Raw genomic sequence first — 23,786 nt, forward strand, 5'->3', positions numbered from 1 at the left:
CTTTCACTCTCCTAGAACACACCCTCCCTTTTACTACTTCACACTGTACACATGTTCCAGAAAAGCAGCTACAGTTTTAAATAAGACATTTCCGTAGTTTTATCCTTTCTACCTTTCACTCCCATCCTCCTCCTTTATTTGTCCCCATGATAAATCAGTTTTCCAAATGCATATGAATATACTTAGTTCTGTGACTTTGGATGCCTTCAGAAATATGAAATTTGTTCACATTTAAGTAAATTCTTGCTTTCATAGTTTATCTTGAATTCCGCAATTGCTAGTCACTAACACATTTTCAATTCTGTGCTCATAAACTAATGGTTATTCTTACATTTTCATCTTTAAAACTTACGTTCAGTTGAAAAAACTGCCATTGAAAATGTAATTTTAGGGCAAAAGATCAAGATAAATAGAGAATAATTTAATAATAAAATGATGTAATATTACACTAATATCACAAACTAGAAGACAAACATTAACAATAATTATTGTCCTTATAGGAACTACTCAAATCTTATTAAGATGTATTCCTAAATAAAAATATTTGAATAGTTCATCTACTTATAAATAAGAAAGCAATTATAATTTAAAAGTGTCTTCTGACAACTGTTCAATTTTAAGCCTGACAGAGAAAAAGAGCTTTGTTTTACCTTGACCACAAGTGCCACAAAATCACTTTGGAAGGCTAACTACATACATGGATGATTTTTTGGGGGATTGGTAATGCCAGATCTGTTTAAATTAAGTCTTAATGTATTTGATTAATCTGATATCAGTCAACTCTATAATGTTTCGCTGACATTACTCCTTGTAATTTTTAATTCACTGTCTGCTGTGCTTTCCATAAATTTTCAATCATGCACTTCTCTAAACACATTCATAAACACCTGACTAGGAAATACTCTAATACACCTGACATGGAATAATGTAATAGAAAAATAATACATGCTCTGTCCATTTCAGCTGTTGAAATCCAACACTCAGAATGTCAGCACAACACTCTGAAGATGTGGATAAGATCCTGTCGGCTTCAAAATCTTTGGTAATGTACTGAAAGTGAAACTCAGGGGCCTTCAGCATTTCAGCTCTCAGATTCAGCCTCAAGCACCACCAGATGAAGGTTGCTCTCTAACTGCATTGCAAATTGCATCTTGAGCATGGAAGGATAAGGAGGACAGTTTTCACAGATCCAGTACAAAACATAAGGATCTATTTCAAACCATGGGCACCTAGATATGAAGTTTAAGTTGTAAATACACAGTTTAGGTGCTGCCTACAATCACTAATATTAGGTTTGATACAGCTTCTGAAAATGAAAGAGAAAATCTGTAGGTGCAGGGCATAATTTTATCAAGTTAAAGTAGCACAGATTAGAATAGCAGTCTACTATAATGAGAAAATTTTCACCAATTTGAAAACCTGCTTTAGCTTCAAATTACTTAAGAAATTATTGAAAATATGTCACAATTTACTACTAGTGATAGTATGCTAGTCTTCATACACTATTTAAGAAAAAAACAATTATTTGAGATCACAAGAATAGATCCTAGATCAACTACATGGCTAAATAACAGATTTTGCCCCAACTACCTGCAGGTATTGCTACATATTAATTCCTCTGGGTGTTTCAACACAAAATGAACTAGGCACCAGACTGCCTCCCAGGCATCAACCGTGTAAGTCACAAATTTTTTACTACAGACATCAAAGAAGAGGAAGATAAAAAAGGAAACAAATCCTATGTGGGGCTTAGGGGGCAGGAAGACTGAAAGTAGACAAGCTAAAGTTTAAAGAAACTTAATACCAAAATGTAGACATCTGAGGAACTCTAGGCAGATTCTAAAATGACAAGAACCACTTGTCTATGCTGAAAGATGTGACAAGAAATCACAGTTCAGGCACTTTTATTTTGTAGCCTTGGGGAAGAACTGAGATTACATGTTGGGATGTTTTTTCTGTTACTTTTGTTTGCCTGTGTTTTTGTGTTGTAAACTGGAATTAGGAGTATTCTTACTATATGTTGTTAGAGAATGTAGGCACCCTGAGCTTTCTTGAGATTTCTCAATACTTTTGGTAACAAAAACAAAAGTATCTGTACAGAGTGGTTATCTAAAGTATCTGGTATCAACTCCTGCATCCTCAGCATTCTTTATATAATCTTTATTATTTCTTTGGTATTCTTGTAATACTCTTTCATTATCAAACTGTTTTATTGAGCTCCAACTATTACTGAAGATTCCTAGTCCTTCCACTAGACCAGGCTGCTCAAAATCCCATCCAACCTGGCCTATTTTCAAGGTTTTACTGTGTATTATTTATATTTATCAAGGTTTTTAGTGTATTATTTTTTGTTCGCTGTACAGCAGTTACTAGCTGTAACATGCATATATGTTGGATGTGAGCAAGACAGTGCTTTTACTGGCACAAAAGACTCCCATTCACTCTTTAGAGTAACCAGTTAAACCAATAAAATTAACTTCATTTACTGAGGGATTTAATTAATCCTTTTATAAAACCCCTTTGTACACTGTCCACTAGCAGGTTTTTAACCCACAAATCTTCATGAATTTTCATGCATGATTTTTTGACAATTCTCTTAAATCTCAATATTATTTTAGGATTTCTCAAACTATTTCTATACTACTTGGTTACAGTATTCCCTTCATTCTAGTCTAATAATCAGACTGTCTTTTATAAACACTAAGTTCCTTGACTGTACTATTCACGCACTAATGCATTCCACAAATCGGTTCATCCTACCATGTAGAATTAAATAAATAATGGTTTCCTGTACAAACCCTTCTAAACTGTTAATGTCCATCAGTAAAAAGCCAGAATCAGGGATGTTCTTTTTCTAGCTAACTTTTCTTCTTTATGGATGGCAAATTTAGAAGGTGCCCTAGCAACACTGCCTATTCTTAAGCATTACCTCCATTCCTCAGTGTAAAAGCACATTTTTCCCTGCTTATGACTACAACTGCTTTATTTGGGTTGGAATGTCATATTTCAGACATCTACCTCAGACTAAAGAGTTCTAAGAAAGTAGATCTAGACAGAGTCATAGAAGATAACACAGGATTTCTGAGAGCAGGAAATGTGAGTGAGCAAAAGGGAAATCCCTGGAATATCAAAATAAAATTAAATCAGAAGACAGAAAAGAAGACTGAACTAGACCAGGCAAGACTGGAAATTTGGAGAGGGGAAGTTGAAAGAATGAAAATAGGTGAGTAAAAATACTGGAAACATCAGCCTCCAGGGTAAGAGTTATGAAAGGACACAAAGATGCACAAGATATTTGGAGTAAAAGCTAAAACTAAGAAGGCAGTCAGGCAAAGCAGACAAGTTGAACTTTCATTAAATGAACAGGAACATTTGTTAGACACTCTGCTAGAACACATTTTCTAAACTTAATCTCATGGCAACCTAGGTCTATGCAACCCACTGCAAAGGTAGGTCATGATTCTGTAGCAACAGAACCTGTTAAAGGTAAACAGAGAGGGGGATATATTCTAAATGAACTAGAGGACTACAATGGGGAAAAGAACAAATTGGTATGCAGGGTCGTGTAATGTTGTCCTAGACACATAGTTATTTTCTAACATAGAGGGTTTTTCTTGATGGTAGGAAAGTGTTTTAAATCTATATTTGCAAGAATTATCATTAAGTATGCAACTTTCAGGGTGCCCAAACTTCATATCCTGAGTTTCAACTGTAAAAACAGTTGCTCTGGTAGTCAAAGGAAATTGTGCTTTTCACTTTTAAATAGTATGTGGTGACAAATATTCTGCAAAATCAGAAATGGGGTTTTAGGTGTTTGAACTACACATCTAAAATTAGCCAGTAACATTGACCCTAATGACTCAGGGTTTGACATACTCATTTGTAAAATGGAGTAATAATACCCTGACATCAAACAAGGTTTTTTGGAAAAAAAAATGCATTATGTTTGCAAAACTCTACTGAAAAGTTTGTGAGGAAAATAAATCTCTTTATAAAAACATTGCATAATGTGCACTAATGGCATAAGCTCACATTAACAATGAGAAAATACTAAATAGCAACTAACTAAGGGAGCACCATCCATCTTGTACCCTGGAAGGATAGCGAATTTTATCTGAAGAATACCACTTGATATTGTCCAACATTCATGTACTTACGATATGCCACCAACACGCCACTATGCATGGGCAGACTGTCTGCAGACAAACATGGGTACAGAGACATAGGAATGGTCTGCATAAAGCCAGTTTGGACCTAATAGTGCTTCAGCCAAGCACATGCAGTTATAACATTTACAAAGTTAGTTAAGATCTGCAAGAATTGTAGTCACATTTGCATGCCACTGAATCTCTTTTAACTAACAAAGCCATCTCCCTAGGTTTGTTATAAACCACTAAATTAGCCAGTCACTGTACTTTTCCCCACTCTTTTTGTTTTTCTATACAAATCATTACTTTAATTATCTTATTCTTCATGTTTATTCAAAAGCAACTCCATTGTAAATGTGAAGCACTTGAGTGTTACATTGTTTTGTTTAACATACATAAAAAGAAAGGCATTTCTGAACATGTGATATCCATCCAACACAATCTAGTAAAATGAAGTCAATCAAATGCATATGAATCCAAAACATTTCTCTCTTTACTGCCAGTTATCCCTAGTCACACTTTTTTTTTTTCTTCACTCTTGTAGCTGTCATCTAAGCTCTTTTCTTGATTGTCTGAAATACTTCATGTTCCTATCAGGTATTTCTCCACTGGCTTTTATTCCTTCATGAACTTAAATATACTAAGACAAATACTCTAGTAATTTTTTAGGATATTTGCTGTTCTTATGATGGTAAGTCTCAGTTCCTAGAAAATATTATACAACCCAAGCATATTTCCAGATTCTAAGTAAAACATGTCTTCTCCTTTGTTTCACTCTTCCTTTTTAATGTTAGATAGGATTATGGGTGACTTGTCCGTTTCAGTCTAATCAGCCTTGTCATTGGATCAGCCTAAGGGAGGAATACCATTTTTTTTCTAAACAAAGACCAGCTTCTCTCTTTTCAGACTATTTTTTCTCACTATATCCTTATGTCTATTTCCAACTAAATAGGCAATGCTTTTTGATCTGTGTTCTTGTATTATTTTGTTTCAGGTGATTCTCTTTATGATTTAAACTGGTAGAAAGAGAAAAAAAAGGGGAAGCAGAGAGAGTAGATGGAGTGAAGGGAGAGAGAGGAAAGCAGGAGAAAAGAGGTAGAGAGACAGAGGGATGGATGGAATGATAGATTAGTGGAAAGCGATGGGGAGAGGGAGACAGAGAGGCAGGGAGGGGCCAGAGGGAGGGGTGAGATACTGCTGGATTACGATGGGAAGCTGAAAGTCCTCCTTCACCTTTGTTCTTTTTCTCCAAGCAAGTGTCCTGACCAATAATGTTTGTAAGTTCTACTTTTTATTTTTTTAAAGCATTTCAATATGTTTATGCAACTGTGTGTAATCTTTGGACCAAGGAAAACGTGTGTGTTGTGTAAACCAGTGGTAGGAGAACTTTCTTGGGATAATGACAGACCAGAGACTTGAACCTGAGTCTCTGCATCAGACGTGAGTTATATGGTTACCAGATTAACTACTGTTTCTGGTTCTCTTACAGTCCATGTCATTTCTATGCTGATAAACCTAGATCACTATAAATATCACAAAAGCTAGTGCAGTTCAAAGTGAAAAGCTGGCATTTCTTTGATTTTACTAACTGTTTCAATGGGATTATCTGCCCTTCATGACTATGTTACACATTCATGCACACCTACAGACATATAGGCAGACACCTCTACTTACTGGAAAAAAAGATAGGGGTTGTGGGGAAAAGGACATACACCTTCAATGTCATAGTATCACTTGAGGTAACAACTCTAGGGAAAGGAACTTGCTCTTTTCACTGAAGCATAAATCTACAAAATGAACACAGTTACCTAACTGTGATTGTGCCCATTTCCAGATCTTGCAATGTTTCCTCTATAGGTAAGACTTTATTTATTCAACTTAATTTGCAAAGTTTCTTCAATATGTTTTCTCCTATTTGCATTACTTTCTGGAAAATGGTGATACAAAACCCTGTATCATTAGCATTTCAGTAACATCCTTCAACAGAAAACAAAACAAAAAAAACCCAAAACTGTGACAATAAAGTAAACAATTAATTACATTTAAGTTTTTAAGCTGTAGTGGAAAATACTGACCTACTGAGAAAATTATAGGCTAGCACACTATTGATTAACAGTAAAACATGTAAACACAACTTGATGGTGTTTCCAATGGAAAAGAGAATCTAATTATTAAAGCACTAACAGAGTTTGAAGTATGTAATATTTAGCACAAATGAGAGCAGTAACATTCAGCTACACATTATCATTAGTATGTTCAGTGTCTAGTTACAGAATACATTGCTATTAGTCAAAATCTGTTGTGTTGGGTTTTTTTTAAACTTGGAATGCAAGTTAACCTTTAGGTGTGCAAGTCTTCAGCTGTTATGCTGAAGATAAATCCTTCCAGATGAAGACTGAGAATCAATTTTTAGGGGTGCAAGACAAACCTCTCTTTGGATACAGTAATTACTATTCAGACCATATGCTTAGTGACCAAAAAATCTGCTCAAAATGAATCAATCATTTCAATATGATAGAAAAAAATCAGATACTGAATTCCATACGGCCAAGTTCAGCACAGCACCGTAACACTAAACTGAGAGACAGATTACTTTTCAAATGAGAAGTTCAAGTCAGGCCATTGTTTCCTCTGTTTGTTGACAGGTTTTTCAGCATTTTTAAAACTGTCTACTAACTCTGTGTGATGACCATCAAAACTAAAGTGAAAAGACTTTTAGAAAGAAAATAATTCTTCATAAACTAACCTAGTATGCTTTAAATGCCAACTTTAAATGAAAACAAATATTTTAATCATTTAAATTACTGTCAAGTTCTTTATGCTTAGATGTATAATAATGAGCCCTAACAGAGTTGCAAGGGGAAAGAGATTTGTCATCAAAACTAGAGTGCATCTGCCTGTGATGATTTGAGTGTTAGGCTGGTTGACTAAAATTGCATATGATTAGAAGAATGCACTGAGCACTGCTGACCCAGACAGGACAGGCCCCTTCTCTGCTCTGGTAAATCTGCATTCATTTGTAGTAGTTCCTGACAACTCCTTATATAAGCATCAATCCAACTGCTTTGAAAGGGTTTTAGCCTTTTAGTTACAGTGAAAATAAAGTAATCCTTTGCAGAGTTTCATAAGCTTTATAACGGGGTCATCTGATGCCCATTAAATGTGGTGGTGCAGCAGTCTGAAATGAATCTGGTACCTAGATTGTGCTCTACGGAGCTGAGAAATGGTCTCCCCAAAGATCCAAAAATAACTGAAGGTACTTTTCAGAAATATCATGAATTGTCAGTTTTCCCAAAAGTTTCATTCTTCTCAGGAAGATCTCAGCTGTATTCTGGACTTTACCAAGAATTCCAGAAGACTGTAAAGATGCATGCTGTATGACGTTTGCTGGAATTTTTGAAAATGCCACAGCATCTCACAAGGTAAATGAAACTTGGAGAGAGATGTGTACTATGAGCTGACCTTCTGGAATAATTGTTCTTACTTCCTCTTTAGACTGTATTGGGAACTTACCCAGAAATGGTAAGTTGTGTCATTTAAGAAAGTCATATTTTTAAAGGAGATTTGAGTAATTAGCTACTATGAATTGAAGGCTAGCCAGTAGTATACTTCATTCCAAAGAGGTCTAGACACTCTGGCTCCATCCTTTAGAGTGATCCTAAGGCCTGCTGTCTCGTTCTTTCCTGAGGTTTGGGTTTTTTTTTAACCCAAGAACACATTCAAACAGGAATACCACAGAGGGACTGAGCTCCTTCCTTCACCCTTTTTTCAGAGCTGGTGGATTTGGTTTTGGTGTTTTTCCAAGCAGTTAGACAGATTCATTCACATGTACTACAGGTCTGTTGGACAAAGACCAGGCAACATTCAACCACTTCCATGTATTATCTAGTCTCTAAATAAATTTGCCACTTCTTAGATTTCATAACCCTTTGAGGAAGGTTCTGAAAGTGGATCTATATCTTTCTGCCCAGGAAGTTATCGTGCCCCACTCCTAAACCAATCCTGTGTCCCTTGCCAGGTTTGCCCAGCACTTTGTCTGTTATTTCAAGCTCCCCAGTGAAATCACAGAATCACTGACTGGTTTGGGTTGGAAGGGATCTTAAAGATCATCTAGTTCCACTCTCTCTGCCATGGGCAGGGACATCTCCCACTAGACCAGGTTGCTCAGAGCCCCATCCAACCTGGCCTTGAACACTTCCAGGGAGGGGGCATCCACAGCTTCTCTGGACAATCTGTGCCAGTGTCTCATCACCCTCACAGTCAAGAACTTCTTCCTAATATCTAATCTAAATCTACTCTTTTCCAGCTTAAAACCCTTAACCCTTGTTCTGTCACTACATGCCCTTGTAAAATGTCCCTCCCCAGCTTTCCTGTAGCCCCTTCCAGGTACTGAAAGGCCACTATGAGGTCTCCCTGGAGCCTTCTCTTCTCCAGGCTGAACAACCTCAACTGTCTCATCCTGTCTTCACAGGGGAAGTGCTCCAGCCCTCTGATCATCTTTGTGGCCCTCCTCCAGACTTGCTCCTACAGCTTTTGTTGGGGGCTCCAGACCTGGACACAGTACCCCAGGTGGGGTCTCACAAGAGCTGAGTAAAGGGGGAGGACTACCTCCCTCAACCTGCTAGTCATGCTTTCTTTGACGCAGCTCAGGATACAGTTGGCTTTCTGGGCCACTCAAATTCTGTCCTGATTACATGCAATTTTTCCATGCCAGTGTCAAATCTAGATCTTTCTGCATTCTCCAAAAGCTTTAACTTGGAATTTATTTTTTTTTCATACTGGACTCGGGGTCAGTAGCTGCTGCAAGGTCTTACTTTTCAATGTTTGCATAATGATCTTCAGGATTCTTCACTTCCCCTTTTATTCCCCTTTTCAAGCTGGGTGTCACAGTGAGAGAAAGGAAGGAGAGAAAAACAGTTAAATGAGGAAAAGGAGGGATGGTGAGGAAAAAAAATATCTATAAAAACAATACTTAGATATTGAGGGAAGAACCAATATTATAATCAGCTGATTTATTCCCTGGAGGTTGTCTACTGAAGTAGGCAGCCTAACAGTGAGGATCCTCCCTTGGCTGTTTAAAAGGCAGATATTTCGTAGCAACATCACTTGCTTTTCTCAAAACTTATTTCCTGTCTGTGCCATGTCAGAACCAAGAGAGCTTTAAAGCAAGAGAAGGAGAAGCAAGTGTTGGATAAACTATTTATGCTTCGGAAAAAACCTCACAAGATTTCTGTTGGCTGTTACTCCTTTTCTGATATTTACTCATTTTCTGACAACTGTGTAACTTTTACACAGCTTTGGAGCAATTAAATGATTCCTGTGGCAAGGATACCTTGTCACAACTGCTTCTCAGGGTTTAGGTTCTTGGAGTTCTTGTTTAAGCAAACGAGTGAAGACACTATCTTTAAAGTCAACTCCAAACATGTTTTGAAAACTTACAACAAAAAGCTTAGTTTTCCATTATACAACCCTCACCCTCAAAATAATTAAGAATTTGAGTATCTCTCATTGTTAAAAGTCACATCTCAAACTGGTTCAATTTTTTTTTAGCCAAATAAAGTTTACTCCAAAACACTAACTGAAGAAGTCACTGGTTTAGTTTGAGTAATAGAAGTAATAGAAGCCAAAGATTCTCTTCTGATTGTAGGTGACACATTCAACAAGGGAAAATACAGAACAAAAATAAAATGTTCTTATTTCAGCATTGCTGTCTTTATTTTCAGAAGCTAATGCCTTAGAAGCATTTCTGAAATCTAACAATTATTCTTTGTTGCTGAGAGCCCTTTAATTATACATATTTGTAGATCTTTCCTTTCAGCTAAAATGTACTTGTTTTAAACTATTACATATATAGATATATTTATATATATTTAAAATAACAAAATACTGCAATATTTTCAAATCTAGTGCAACCTACTTCTATCTTAAGATTTCGACACTCTGTACCCTTGCAGCAGAGAAGTAAATATCCCAAAATAAACTACTATTCTTTAGGGGAAAGTCATTAAGCAGTGGCTTTGTACGTGTAGAAACAGGTATAAAATACACATACAGATAGTTTGATGAAACATTTGGAACTTTAACCCTATGAGACATTTGCCACTTTAATTCTTGACGTGAATAAAGCATTAAGGTGGGTTCTTTTCAAGAACATGCTTCCATCTCTTCAAATTAAATTTGCCTTTCAAACAGTGTATATCTTTAAATAATAGACATATGTGATCATGTGATTTAGATCATAATGAGAGGTGAGTAAAGGGAACCTAAAGAGTCTGTGTGGTTCTGGATCTCACTGTGTTTCTCATGACTCTGCTCCCACTCTCTCAATAGTCCACCGCAAAATGCAGCTGATGCCCAAGCCTGAACCTGCTCCCCAAAATCAGTTTCTTAGGATTTAGAAGAGATCAAATAATGACATCATACTGAATATCTCCCATTGTTTCTCCAGGATTTTCTGCAAAATCTGCATCTGGATCCAAATCCTCTTTCTTGGCTGCGTTTCTTATAATCTTCACGATAGCTCACAAAGTGCACACAAATAGTATCACAAGAATGTCACAGTCAAGTACCAATATTTTTAGACTGTTACAGGAAGCTCCACATCAATCACATATATTCGTCAGATCACAGGGGATGGATGTATCCTCAAACACTGACACTGTGTCAAAATTATTGGGCCTGCAAGTATACAATGAACTTTTCATTTTATTTTTCTTTCATTTATTCTTGCCTGAATGACAGGGACATGGAAGCTGAATCCTGAAATTTCTCTCTTTTCTAGTTAAGCAGTACCAACATGGTAAGTACCAGTCACCAGGATTTGCTTCACCTACTGCAAAGCTTACTCCTAAAGTAATTTATTAACTCTGATTCACCATTTTAAGTGGGGAAATGACACACATCCCATTTATGCCTCAAAGAATATTTCTAGGGCATGACATCGAAAAGGAAACATTTCATCACTGGGGAATGACCTTACTCTTTTCTCAATAAGTGCTTCCCACAAAAGAAGAAAGGAAAATAACAACCTTCCCCTAAACACAGCGGTTTCATTTCCATCTTTACAAATTTCTCTCAACAACTAAAGCTTGATTTTTCTTGCCTTTGTTGTTTCAGGTAATATAACAGGAATTTTGTTCATATGCATATACGCTTGCCAAAAAGAAAGTACAAAAAAACCCCACAAAAAACCGTCCAGCACCTCTAATCCCACATAATTTTTAATAAGAATATTAGATACACATCAGGAGTTGTATTTTCTGGGAATTACTACAGGCATCTCCAAATTCATTATGTTCTTTTCACCATCACATAGATAGTCTATATCTACATTATCAAAAGAAACACATTTTTCTGTTGAAATATATACATTTCTATGTATACAGAGAAGTGATTAAAAATTATTGAGGCTGTAAAGGCAAGGATTAAAATGCTGGTGCTAAGTCATTCTGCTTGCATGTGTGTATGAGCCTTAATAATTACACTATTCCATATTGTTTTTCCCTGGCAATGAATGTTGATCTTGGAAGAGCTGAAGTCCTATCCCCTATAATGGAAATAACTGAATAACAACTCTCTTCTTTTTAAAAATCAAAGACATGAAAATGTGTGTTGGTGTTTACTAAGTCAATTCAACAAGTTCAGAACAGGAACAGCAGTTTAATGCTGCACCAAAGAACTGGATTTTGTGTCTCCAGCAACAAACCTCTGAATATCTGAACAGATGCTTATATATTTGAACATGTTCAATGCTGCTTAATTTATAGAGAATGTTATTCGCATAATACCTCATTAAGATGTGAAACCCTCGCTGTGAGAGACTATGAATGCTAAAAATTTGCATTGCTTCAAAGACCAATTGAACAAATGCAAAAAATCCACTGGAGCTATTAAATACAATGCATCTGTCTTGGAAAGCTGCTGTAATTTGTTGGAAACTGAGAGCATACTGGAGGAATTACTACTTACTATATGCTTGTTTTTCTACTATATTCCTCCAAGATCTGCCTCTTAACTCCCAGTCACTACTGGAGGAGAGTACTTGGCTAGATGAACCTTTATTTTGACCAAGGAAAACCATTCCTACATTTTTACATTAACTATATTAACACTGTAAAAAATTATCTCCTTGTAGCACCAGTTAGAAACACCAAGTCAGTGGATACTTCTCACCATAGTCTAACTGTGCTTCAGTTAGCATTTATGAACTGCGGAACAACCTTATGCAGTCACAGAATTATTGTGATAGTAAACTCATTAGTGTTGTGAAGCAGTCAGATACTGTAGTGACAAACACCACAGAAAAGCCCAGGAGAAAAATTAATAATTCTTTTTCTAGAGAAGAGTTTGAATTGTGTGCAGTAAATAAGGCTAGGGGCTAAACATTGAACAGTAAGGATAAAAAAATATTGAATGACTGCTTATTCAATGAGCAGTCTATCCTGAGCTGCAACCAAGGTAAGGACCTTGCAAAAGAAAAGACTACAGGATAGTGTCTAACTAAAAACTGTACTAGCAGCCTTAATTTTATCATTAATAAAAAGGGAAACTACACCTCCTGAAATTTCACCATATGGTGTCATCTTGGCAAAACTTTACTACAGATTATTAAGAGCTCTATATCCATCACAAAAACCCTGTCCAATTAAACTAATGGAATGACTGATGGCACTTTATGAACTGCTGTCTATTTTAGCGCTCAAAAAAATAAGACAGTTTGCAAAGTGTTTCATGAATATTTGTTACGAAAAGGAAATACAAAAATGTCAGGCTTTGAATTAAAACTGTATTTCAGTGTATACACATTTTCTCTTCATTCTGACAAACACAACTCCTTTTGTCCTGTTCCTTGATTCTTGTCCTAAACTTGCCTGTTCTGCTCCCCACCACTGCTAGCCTCTGTGGTTAACCAGTCTCAGTTTTTATTCCCAGTCTCAATTCTTATACCCATTCACTTTACCAACCATCTCTGGCCTTCCAGAATCTTCATGTTTTTATATGCTGCCTGCTTCACAAAACACTCCAAAACTCCTACTCAGGTCTCTCTCTCCACCTGTCTTCTAGCCACTTCTCCTCAGCCACAACACACGCTTGTTCCATTTTTTTACTGGCTTCATTTTCTGCTTATGTCATGACTCCAGTCCTTCTTAAAGGAAGATTTACATAGTCTATATAAAAGTAAAAATAGAGGGGATAGATTTAACTACTGTGACAGGCAAACAACGGAATTGTAACATATACTATATACCATATGCTTTATTTCTACTTTTGGTATATCTGGATCTCTGAAATGTTACTTATGCACATGATGTGAGAAGATCTCTGGCAGATCATTGGACCACTTGGTTATGCAAGATACTGCTCTGCAATAAATGTGCACAAAACAGGAAGCAGAGTGATTGCAAATTACTTACAAGCATAATCTGTCAAATTAGCTACACAGATGACAAGGAGGATATGGAAGTAGATAAATAATTACATGAGAAAATTGAAAACTAAATATAATTGTAAATTACATTTTTTAGGAAACCTCTAGCAATTACTTGATTAAGATTCTGGGGTCAAACTGCTAATATTCATATGTTGTGTGTTTTAATCTGCAAAAATAACCCAGGCACACAGATTCGTTACTCATATCTAGTAGCATCTAAAAATAGAAAACAGTGACCCTGACATGTCAGCAAGTGATTATGGAAGACACTTTACCTCTCAGAACTACCAGTAACACACTAGAAAGTTACATCACAAAGACTGGAAATTCAGGCAATCTGCAGAGGGAAAATACCTCTTCCAGAAGATATTCCCAACTTTATTCCCAATTTATAAAATTCTTCTCTTTTTTTACCTTCTCTAAAACGTATCTGTTTCCTGGACACTTCTCACACTGTGACAACATGAATACTTTACATCTTAACTTAAACCTAAAGACTAAATGTGATCTTGATGGTTTTGTAATGACTAATATGACAGTAGAAGAAGAGAAACACAAAAATTTGTCCAACTCCAGCATAAGAGCCTGAAGTGGTCTGAGAGATTATTCACTCCCAACTTACAACGGCTCTGGCTTAATTTAGAATCAGAATCATCAAGGTTGAAAAAGACCTTCAAGATCATCAAGTCCAACAGTCCACCCTACAACCCCTAACCACTAAACCATCTCATGTGACACAGCATCTACCTGTTTTTTTAAATTAAAAAAAAAAAAAAGGGGTCCTATCAGTTGATTTCTTCAGGTCCCTCCTAATAGTGACTCTTCATATGAATTCTTTCTCCTCAGTTTGGTATCATCTACAAATCTGCTATACTTCATACATTGCAATCAATACTGACTCTTGAATCCTCAGGAAACCCTCTAGCAGACACCAACAGTTGGATGTGGTACTGTTGATCACAGTCTGCAGAGCCATGAGGTCTAGACAAGTTTCCACCCACCTTAACATCCTCTTATTCAGCCCATAGCTCACCATTTAGACTTAGAGACTGCTCTAAACTAAAGTGAAATAGCATTCACAGCTCTCCCCTTGTCCACAGAGGCAGTTAGCTCATCGTAGAAAGCAATTAAGGTTAGTCAGGCGTGATTTGAGCTTGGTAAATCCATGCTGGCTTTTCTCAATCACATTCTATTCTTTGTGTGCCTGGAAATCACCTCCTTGAGGAAATGCTCTGCAACTTTCACAATGACTTAGGTTAGACTGATGAGCCTGATGACCCCAGAACATTCCTCTTGCCCTTTCTGAAGATGAGCATGACATTTTCCTTTTCCAGTCATCAGAAACTTCCCATGCTTGACATGACCATCCACAGGTAACAGCAGCCTTGCAGTAACATTGGTCCCTTGAATGTAAGTGTTCCCCTGATCTTCCTGTACTGAGGGTAATGTTTCACTGCCACACAAAGTCGGCTAGTAGGCTCAGGAACCAGGGAAATGAAACTTTACCATCAAAAAAAACCCAAAAATGCAGAAAAGGCAATGAGTGTCTTGCCTTTCCCTGTTGTTGCTAGGTCTCCTGCTCCACTGAGCAGTGGGTCCACAGTTTCTTTTCCTGTCAATATATGTACTTTTGCCTTTCTCATCCCTCGCTAGTTTCAGCTCCAGCCAACCTTTTTTTCATTCCATTATTACACACTTGTAACAAATTTCATGTGATACAACATCATGCATTTTATGCATTTTTCATATATCTCTTAACTTCAACCATCCAGTATTCTGCCTTTTGACCAGATAATCTATTGATTACTAGGCCAGTACCTATTGTCTACTATTTCTGAATTCATACAAGTGAGCTGCAAAATATGGAAAGAGATACATTTGTTGTTAGCTTAGCTATTTAAGTGATCATTTTAATATATATTCTGCACATACCTTCAATTAGAATTATTCCCCTGTTCTTCACTGAAATATTTTTAACCACAAGATTAAAATTTGGGATGTGATTCTGTTTGGAATAAAATAATTCAGTATCTACTTTGGGGTGAGCAGAATCACTCTGTAAGCTACTCTAACTGTACTGACTAGATCTCCACTCACTATAATAGGAACTTAGACACCTAGCACAGCCATCAACACCTGTGGGAACACGGCTACTACTAAGTGTTTTTAATTGGAACTAAATTGCTCTCAAGATGTACATTTTAGCATTTCCTTTTTCTTAGAAAACATATGTGCAAGAAATAGGAAATAGTGCAAAATTATTTAATAAAAGCATAACCTCTTGCAATTAAATCTCACAGAACCTTCCTTATATTAGATACATGCACAGTATTAGAAATTCATAGATGTTTAATTAGGTACAGAAGAGCTGTTATACTACTTTTTAAATGCAAAATGAACATACTGAAAATCCTGTCATCAGGAAAAAGGTAATTAAAAAGTAATAAAAGTCTCCCCATAAAGACTATAAAGTTCAAACAGAATGTATTCCTTACTTCCCAAAAGGATCCATGCCCATGAAAATGCTGTTTTCAGTAGGCAGGAATTAACACTGCTTATTATGCCTTGCACATTTAACATTAAAAGTTGTCAAAATATTTTCTCTTGAAGTAATAAAAAAATATTAGGATGTGTACTCTGATTGGAAGTGGCCAGTAGAAATATTCCATGGCAGAAAGGAACTCCAGTTGTGCAACTCTTCTATATGTCACCTGTACAAGTGAGCAGGCTAAGCTTGCTGGAGGAAAGGCAGTGTAACTGCATATTGTCCCTTGAGGATGAGATACCAGTAGCATAAATTAAAGCTCTTTATAGGATGCTTCAAGCAGTCAGAGCTACAAGCAGTTCCATAACAGTTCACCCACGAATACCTATTCAAACTGAATCTGGGGCAAATAAAAGAACCTACCTGTAGATTTTTAGAAACATGGCTATGTTTTTCTTGATCACTAGTGCAGTGACTGTGAAAATGCTTGCCTTGAGAGTATCTGTATTTGCCCATCATAGCATTTCCAACCTTGACAAGTCACAAGGTAGCAGACCTTTCAGATTACATCATTCTTCATTTTATTTCATTTATTTCCCCTCATAGTTCTGCTATAATACTACCACTTAAAAGCAGCAATGTCATAGATCAAATTTAAAAATGCATAAAGCAGCATTAATTCTATTGCATTACCAAACTATTCAAATCATCAATGTCAGACAAGGGGGAAAACAAGATGGTGATGAAAATGCATTTATATGGTTCCCTGCAGAGTTAGACACTAGCCTTCTAGTGGCTAAGAATTCTAGAAGAATTCTAAAATAATTTTTTTAAGTTACAGACACTTCAACTTTCTGGTTTTTTCTCCTTACCTTCTTCTTAACAAGCTTGTAAAATTTCTCTTTTTAATCTTCCTGACTCCATCATAAACTCCATCAGTCCTCCCAGCACTGCTACATCCCATATCTTGATCCTATCTATAGGCAGATAATATGACCTCAGTAGATTTTACATAGGGTGTACAATTCTTGGTGGTTATTTTTTACATTTGGTGTCACATTTTAGAAAATTAGTAGAATGCACACTTGAACAACACTCAGAAAACAAGATCTGGAGTAAGGAGAAATAAGTTTATCCATAGAGATTAAGTACAGAGCTGTGAAACCAGGATCACATTGAGCTCTGAGGAAAGATTTATTACACAAACTTTGTTAATTGCCTTGCCCTCAACAATGCGATTTCTACCAGATGTCCTGGACACTGCGCGTATTGCTACATACTGTATGTGTTTCAAACTTGTGAAGAAATCCAAGAAGTTCTATAGAACAAATCTTGTCTAAAGTTTAATTGAAACCGTTTCTCAGAAATAAGAATAAGTCTAAGGAAGGGGAAAATAAAAATAAAATAAAAAAATATGGTTAAGTTTTAAGAGAAGCTCATACTTTGGAAGGGCAAGAATGCAGAATCAAGGCAGCAATCAACTATCACTAATATCAAACAGCATAAACTAAGTGTTGCAGTGATCATTAATTTGCATTTCATACTGAAAGACAAAAGGAAGGAAAATTAAATGCGTGCCTAAAAGACCTAAGTTTCCTACTCTAACAGGACAAGAAGGTGATTGAGGAATCTGGATATACTGGTCTCTGCTTAGGATGACAGTACAAAAGTCTCCATGTATTAATTAAAAGCAGTGTAACTAAAATTAGAACAAATACTTGCTATTTTATTACCTGCACTAGTTGTCTGAAATAAACACCTTCTAATATAGAAACAAGTAACCTCACAAGCAGGTGAACCCAGGGCCCTGCTACTGCAAGCCTCATATAATACAATTTCTTTATAAAACCAACCTAACAAAGTTTCTGTTACTTTAAACAACACTATTTGTAACGAAAAACAGAACCAGTGCCTTTATTTTTGTAGATAAGGTGATTCATTTTTTTATTTACATTATAACGTGAAAACAACTTTGCTAAAATTTTAACTAAAGCTTCATAAGTGATTTCAATATTTGAAACACTTCCTGCTCTATAAAGCCATACTGAAGTGCAATCCGATTTCGCACAGCAAGCCAAGCGAATTACATGGCTCTGCACAAGGACAGAAGTAGATTTGTGTGGTGCTCAGCATGCACTGAGGCCATCGGGCTAAACTGTGGCTCTGCAGCAAGCAAGACACTGCTCTGAGAAACAGATGAGGAAACAGATTGCAACTCGCGGACTGACAATCTGCTTGCTGGGCTTCTTATACTTTGGATGAGAAATATCTTCGGCCAGGCCTATACACGGTGTAACTGTGCTAAGAATAAGCAAAGAACAGAGCTGTGTCCTGCCACAGTCTGCTGAGTGTGGAAGGGGAAAAACAGCATGTAGGCTCCTCCACCCTCTCATGCTGTGGAAGGGCAGTAGCCAACAAAGAACAAGAAAGGGACAACATACCCTCCCCTACTACTCTGTGCCACTTCACATCCATTCATATTCTGTCCTGCTAAAAACCCAAAGCTCTTTTAACATGTAAAGTTTAAAAATGCTAAAAAATAGCATTTGATCAAGAACTAATAATTCTTTAGGTTGTAAAATATAAAGGGGCAAAAGGCATGTGGATGACTGCAAGTGGGCAAATGAGATAATGTCTCTGTGATACATTAAAATCTTCAAAGTAATTTTTCTCCACTCGAAAAGAAACTAAGGCTGTTTCTAGCCAATAATAAGAAACTGATTAGTCAATAAAAACATGTTATATACCTACAGAGATAATAAAATTAAGTACATTAAAAATAACAGGTTTGTTAGAAACAATCTACTCTTTCCACGTGTTGAATTGCTTAACATACATTTACATGATTTGGGATACAGGTATAGAATGATACATTCAGTTAGAGGGACTGTGGGATTTCACTCTCAAGCTTTTGTGTTTATACTGGAAGAATACAAAAGCCTGCAAAATATTTTAAAGATCTGTCTGTCAATATTCTCTTTGCAATCACACACACCTAAAAGATGTGGGGTTTTTTAATATATGAAACATAATTAATATACTAACGTATGCCAATTCCTGGAAGTGGAATTCCAAAAAAAAACAACACAACAAAACAACAGAGAAAAGCCACCTCCCTTACACTTCAGTCTTTTAAACTCTGAATGTCTACTGACGTGTCTTAAAATACCCTTGATTCACAGTAAAAAGACAGATCTCAGCCCTGCACTAATGTTTTGGGTTGGAGACTGTAGCCTACACATAAGTAACACAGCTTTAGATGTCCTAGTATATCCCACCTGGAATTTAGATTATTTCCACATCTCCATGGTTCTTTGTTAGAAGTCCATCAGCCCATGCAAATGGCTCAAAAACTCACGGGCATGTAAAATACCCCAAGATATCTAGGTTTAAGCAACGATATTACTCCATGCCAGGTGTTTACTATGGATTATACTTGCTCTGGTATGTTGCTATGCTCTATGCTAACTTCTGCATTCCTGGAATCCACCCTCAGTATACTCACTCACTATCTTTATATTCCAAAGTATGTCAGTTGAAGTAGGCGGCCAAAAATGGACCCAGGACCTCTCAAAGCTTCTCCTGAACTGAAAAAAGTTATATGGCCCATACAGTCAAACATCACTGATTTGTTGTCATTTCTTTAAATGAATCAATTTGGGCACGAGGTCTTAATCTGTATCTATTACAGATACTGGGGTGTAGATGACCTGTTAATGAAGTATTTATCATTTTTATGCACTTTGCACATGCTCTGCTTTAAGCATACATTTAAATCCTCACAGGAATTCAATCACATATTTTGCATGTGTGCTCAAAAAGCCTTCCAGAACAATGTTTTTTCCTAAACTTTTTAAAGCTGTGTAACAATTAGATAATTTACTCTACAATTAACATCAATGTTCAAATATAAGACAACTATACAAAGGCTTGCCCTGTTGTTCCCCCCAAGTGCCATAAAATACACTAAGAGTGTACACTAAGATAGACAGGCTGAGAGAATTGAGACTATTCAGGCTAGAGAACAGAAAGCTCTGAGGAGATTTTGTAGCGGCCTTCCACTACATGAAGGGGTTACAGGAAAGCTGGGGAGGAACTATTTACAAGGACTCATAATGATAGGACAAGGGGTAATAGTTTTAAGCTGGAAGAGGGTGGATTTAGTTTAGATATTAGGAAGAAATTCTTCACCATGAGGGCAGTAAGGTACTGTAATAGGTTACCTTGGGAGGTTCTGGATGTCCCCTCCCTGGAGGTGTTCAAGGCCAGGTTGGATGAGGCTTGTGCAGCTTGGTCTAGTGTGAGGTGTCCCTGCTCATAGCAGGGAGGCTGGAACCTGATGATCTTTAAGGTCCCTTCCAATCTTAACCCTTCTGTGATTCTATTACTCCATAAGTCAGAAAAAATTGTTACAAAAATGTAAACAGGAGATCAGAGCTCAGATAGTTTGTTCCTTCATTCAAATAACAATCCACGTGCATTTGTACATTGTGAATTTCATTTAAAAATGTGAATTTCATTTAAAAAGCACACGATTACTGCAAATCAAATTAAAAAAATAAAAAGAAAAAAAGAGACAACTCAGTTTATGTGGCTAAACCCTCCATGGCTCCAAGCCTTTTCTTTTTCTGAGTTGTCTCCAGTACTTAGAAATCTGAATGAAAGTGTACTGCTACTCAGATGAACATATCAAGTACAATGTTAGTCCATTTATATGCTGAAAGACTTGGGCTTCTCCAACCTTAATGATAGGAAGAGTATTACCAAAAGAAGAAAAAGCAAGATGGACCTTTCTCACCAGAGTAGGACAGATACAGATCTGGGGCACCGTTTTAAGAACTAAGTAATAATGATCAATGAAACAGCAGGAGTCACTGTCAAACACAATGATTCCTAAAGATTCTATAAAAAGAAGAAAAAAATGTTCTTATATTTTTTTCTGCTGCTTTCTTTTTATTATAACCCTTAAAAGCAGTTTTTAGTCTAATAAACTTTATACAAAAAATACTAGTGTAGCTGTACTAGTAAGCTACTTCAATTGGCTTTCTATTAAAAAATCTTTAGATCACCCCAACCTCAAACTTTATTCTAGTGTACAATTATAGCTTTTCTACAACTTTGCTATTTTCAGTAAGTGCTGATTTCCTAAACTGGATCAAGACATTCATATGACTCCCTTTCAGTACCTTCTTCTATCTTCATGTGTTCTGTAGCAAGTTATATCCAACCTTAATCTTGCATGTCATTCTGGATTGAATTCATAATTACTGGCAGCAGTTAGATCATGCAACTTCTCCAGGAAAAGGTATGTTAAAATACCTAGCACATGTAATTATTTATTGAAAACACTTTTTACAATGCACAGTACCTTCTACTTTGAATATGCCTAGTGAAGTCAATTACATTACTAAGATTCCTTCTAAAAAGCATTATGTTCAATACTGTGTTAGATTATGAATGTTTATGCATTATTGAATTATTTGAAAATGTATTTTTACTTTTAGTGTTTGAAGTTGTATGTCCAGAAGCCACAGACATTCTTTATAACAGTAGTAAGAAAAATCATCAATAAAACAGTAGCTGCTTTATTTTGCTTTACCTCTTTCCATGCTAAGTGTACTTCCAGAAAAAAAAAAAAAGACAAAACACAAAACAAAAACAAAACAAAAGGAAAACCTACAGTTGACTTTACAACCTAAGATACTTAAATTCTGAGTAACAAACTATGACTCTCATGACACATCTGTATATACAAAACACATGGTCAATGTGTTCTGTCTAAACAAACGAAAACACTGTTTAAACAGTGTTTAATAAAAAAGAAAAACACAAGCAAGTACACTCCCTCTGGATACACAGAACTTACGATACACAACATGAATGTAACAGTGCAAAAATAAAGCACAGGCACTAGCCCTGAAGAAAGTCACTACACAAATCACGCAGTAGAACTGGATTATAAATGGCTAGTCATTGTACTGAAGTGAACCTACTTCTGTACTTACAAAAAAACCCAAGTTATCACATTTTAAGAAGCCTCATATTTTAAATTCAACCAATTATCTGGCATACTCCTTGTTAAGCAGTCTACTCAAGTACAGCACAAAAAGCAATTGAACTGTGTGTTTTGATTTTGGTCAATGGGCTTGTAATTAAACCATAGCGCAATAGCCAATTGAACTAGTAGGTTGTACCATACAACTTTGTTAAAGTATGAATATCTCAACTGTTGTTGTTTACAGCACTAAAACCAGCTTCAAAGTAACAAGACTTTATAATATAGTATAAACAGGTATAATTCCAGCAGTTACACAAAATTTTCTGAAATTATTACTGAAATAATATAAATATATTGATGAGGATGTACTGGCTATAGAATAAGAAATATCTTTTCAATTAAGCTATTTCCATTTCTCTAGACCTTTTCTAAAAAAAAAAAAAAAAAAAAAAAAGCTAACTAAATAACAAAAACTCAATTAATTTAAGTTCTAGCTCACCAGTGTTTCAGTGTTCTTTTGCTATTCCCAGTGTATTATTGAACACTGGACTGTCTGTTGCAGACCTTTCTGTGTTTGAGTACTGTAAAATGTCATAAATGCTTGTGATAATGCTCTCACTTAAGAGCATGATGAAACTGAACATCAAAGCCATGCTGTAGAATACCCAAGATATGACTAATGTCTAAAGTTAAGTCCTTTCACCCAACATGGCCAGTAACCCAGTTTCACTCCACTAAACCCAGGTACCTTGAAAGTAATGCTGCTATTACCTAACCTGCTCCCTAAGTTTTACACCTATGCCTTGATGGTCATTCATTAAAAAAATAATAATAAAATATTCCCTTTCTTTGGTTTATAGGCTTGTTACTACAGCATGCCTCATTTCTTCTGCAAGTGAGGGTAGCAACTATGGATGAGAGTATGGGGTGAAGTGATGGCTTTTTGTACATAATTTCACAATGCAATGCCTTGTCTGTGATAAATGCTTCCATCTCCGATTAAAAGTAGTAATTTGAAGATGAAATATCAAAGGGAAGATGAGTAATTAGTATAATGTGCATATTAGCCCAGCAATAAAAACCCAAGTTCTGCACCACAGCTAGCAACAGAATGAACAAGTACCTTCCTGACGCATGGAAGGCAACAAATTCTGTATCACTACATTAATAAAATGACTGCCTGTGACTTTAAACACAGGCACACTTGTACTTGGCTAGAGAGTGAACGATGTATTGTTACTATGAAGGATGCAGGAAAGGAAATGAAGATGAGAGGTGCGATGACGATGACAGGGAAGAAGAGGTTAATATCCCCAGCATCCGATGGGGAACGATGTCCCTACCTCAGTAAGCTTGATAAGGGAATAGCTCCAGATCCACTGCCCAGGATCCCTCCTTTCCTCCCAGAGAGGAGTTTCTCCACCAGAGCCACATTCCCAGTGCGAGCAGCTTCCAGCAGTTCCTGGTCCTTCCCCATGGTCAGGACCCGCGCACCGGGAGGGCTCCACCCGGGCCACAGCGGCCCCCTGGCTGCACAGAACGACCTCCCCTCCCCAGCCCCTGCCTCACAGCGGAGCAGGGATTCCTGCAGTCCCTTCCAGACCAGCAGGAGCAGCAGCAGGAGGGAGGAGGAGAATCACCTCCTCCTAGTTTCACTGGATCATTTCTGGGTGGAGTGTGGAAGGGAAGAGGGGGGAGGACGAGGCCAAGAAAGAACCTCCCCCC

At 36.7% G+C, this 23,786-nt stretch overlaps 1 protein-coding gene across 1 annotated transcript in view; it reads right to left on the reverse strand.

The window, feature by feature from the left end:
• ANKS1B (ankyrin repeat and sterile alpha motif domain containing 1B) overlaps positions 1-23,538 on the reverse strand; it is a 423,652-nt gene extending 400,114 nt beyond the window's left edge. The window contains 1 exon segment of the mRNA XM_010008039.1: positions 23,405-23,538. Coding sequence (XP_010006341.1) covers positions 23,405-23,538 — 134 coding nt within the window.
• Positions 23,539-23,786: the final 248 nt, after the last annotated feature.

This window comes from Chaetura pelagica, unplaced genomic scaffold (assembly GCF_000747805.2).
Source record: "Chaetura pelagica isolate M959 unplaced genomic scaffold, ChaPel_1.0 scaffold50, whole genome shotgun sequence".
In the NCBI taxonomy this organism is placed as follows: domain Eukaryota; kingdom Metazoa; phylum Chordata; class Aves; order Apodiformes; family Apodidae; genus Chaetura; species Chaetura pelagica.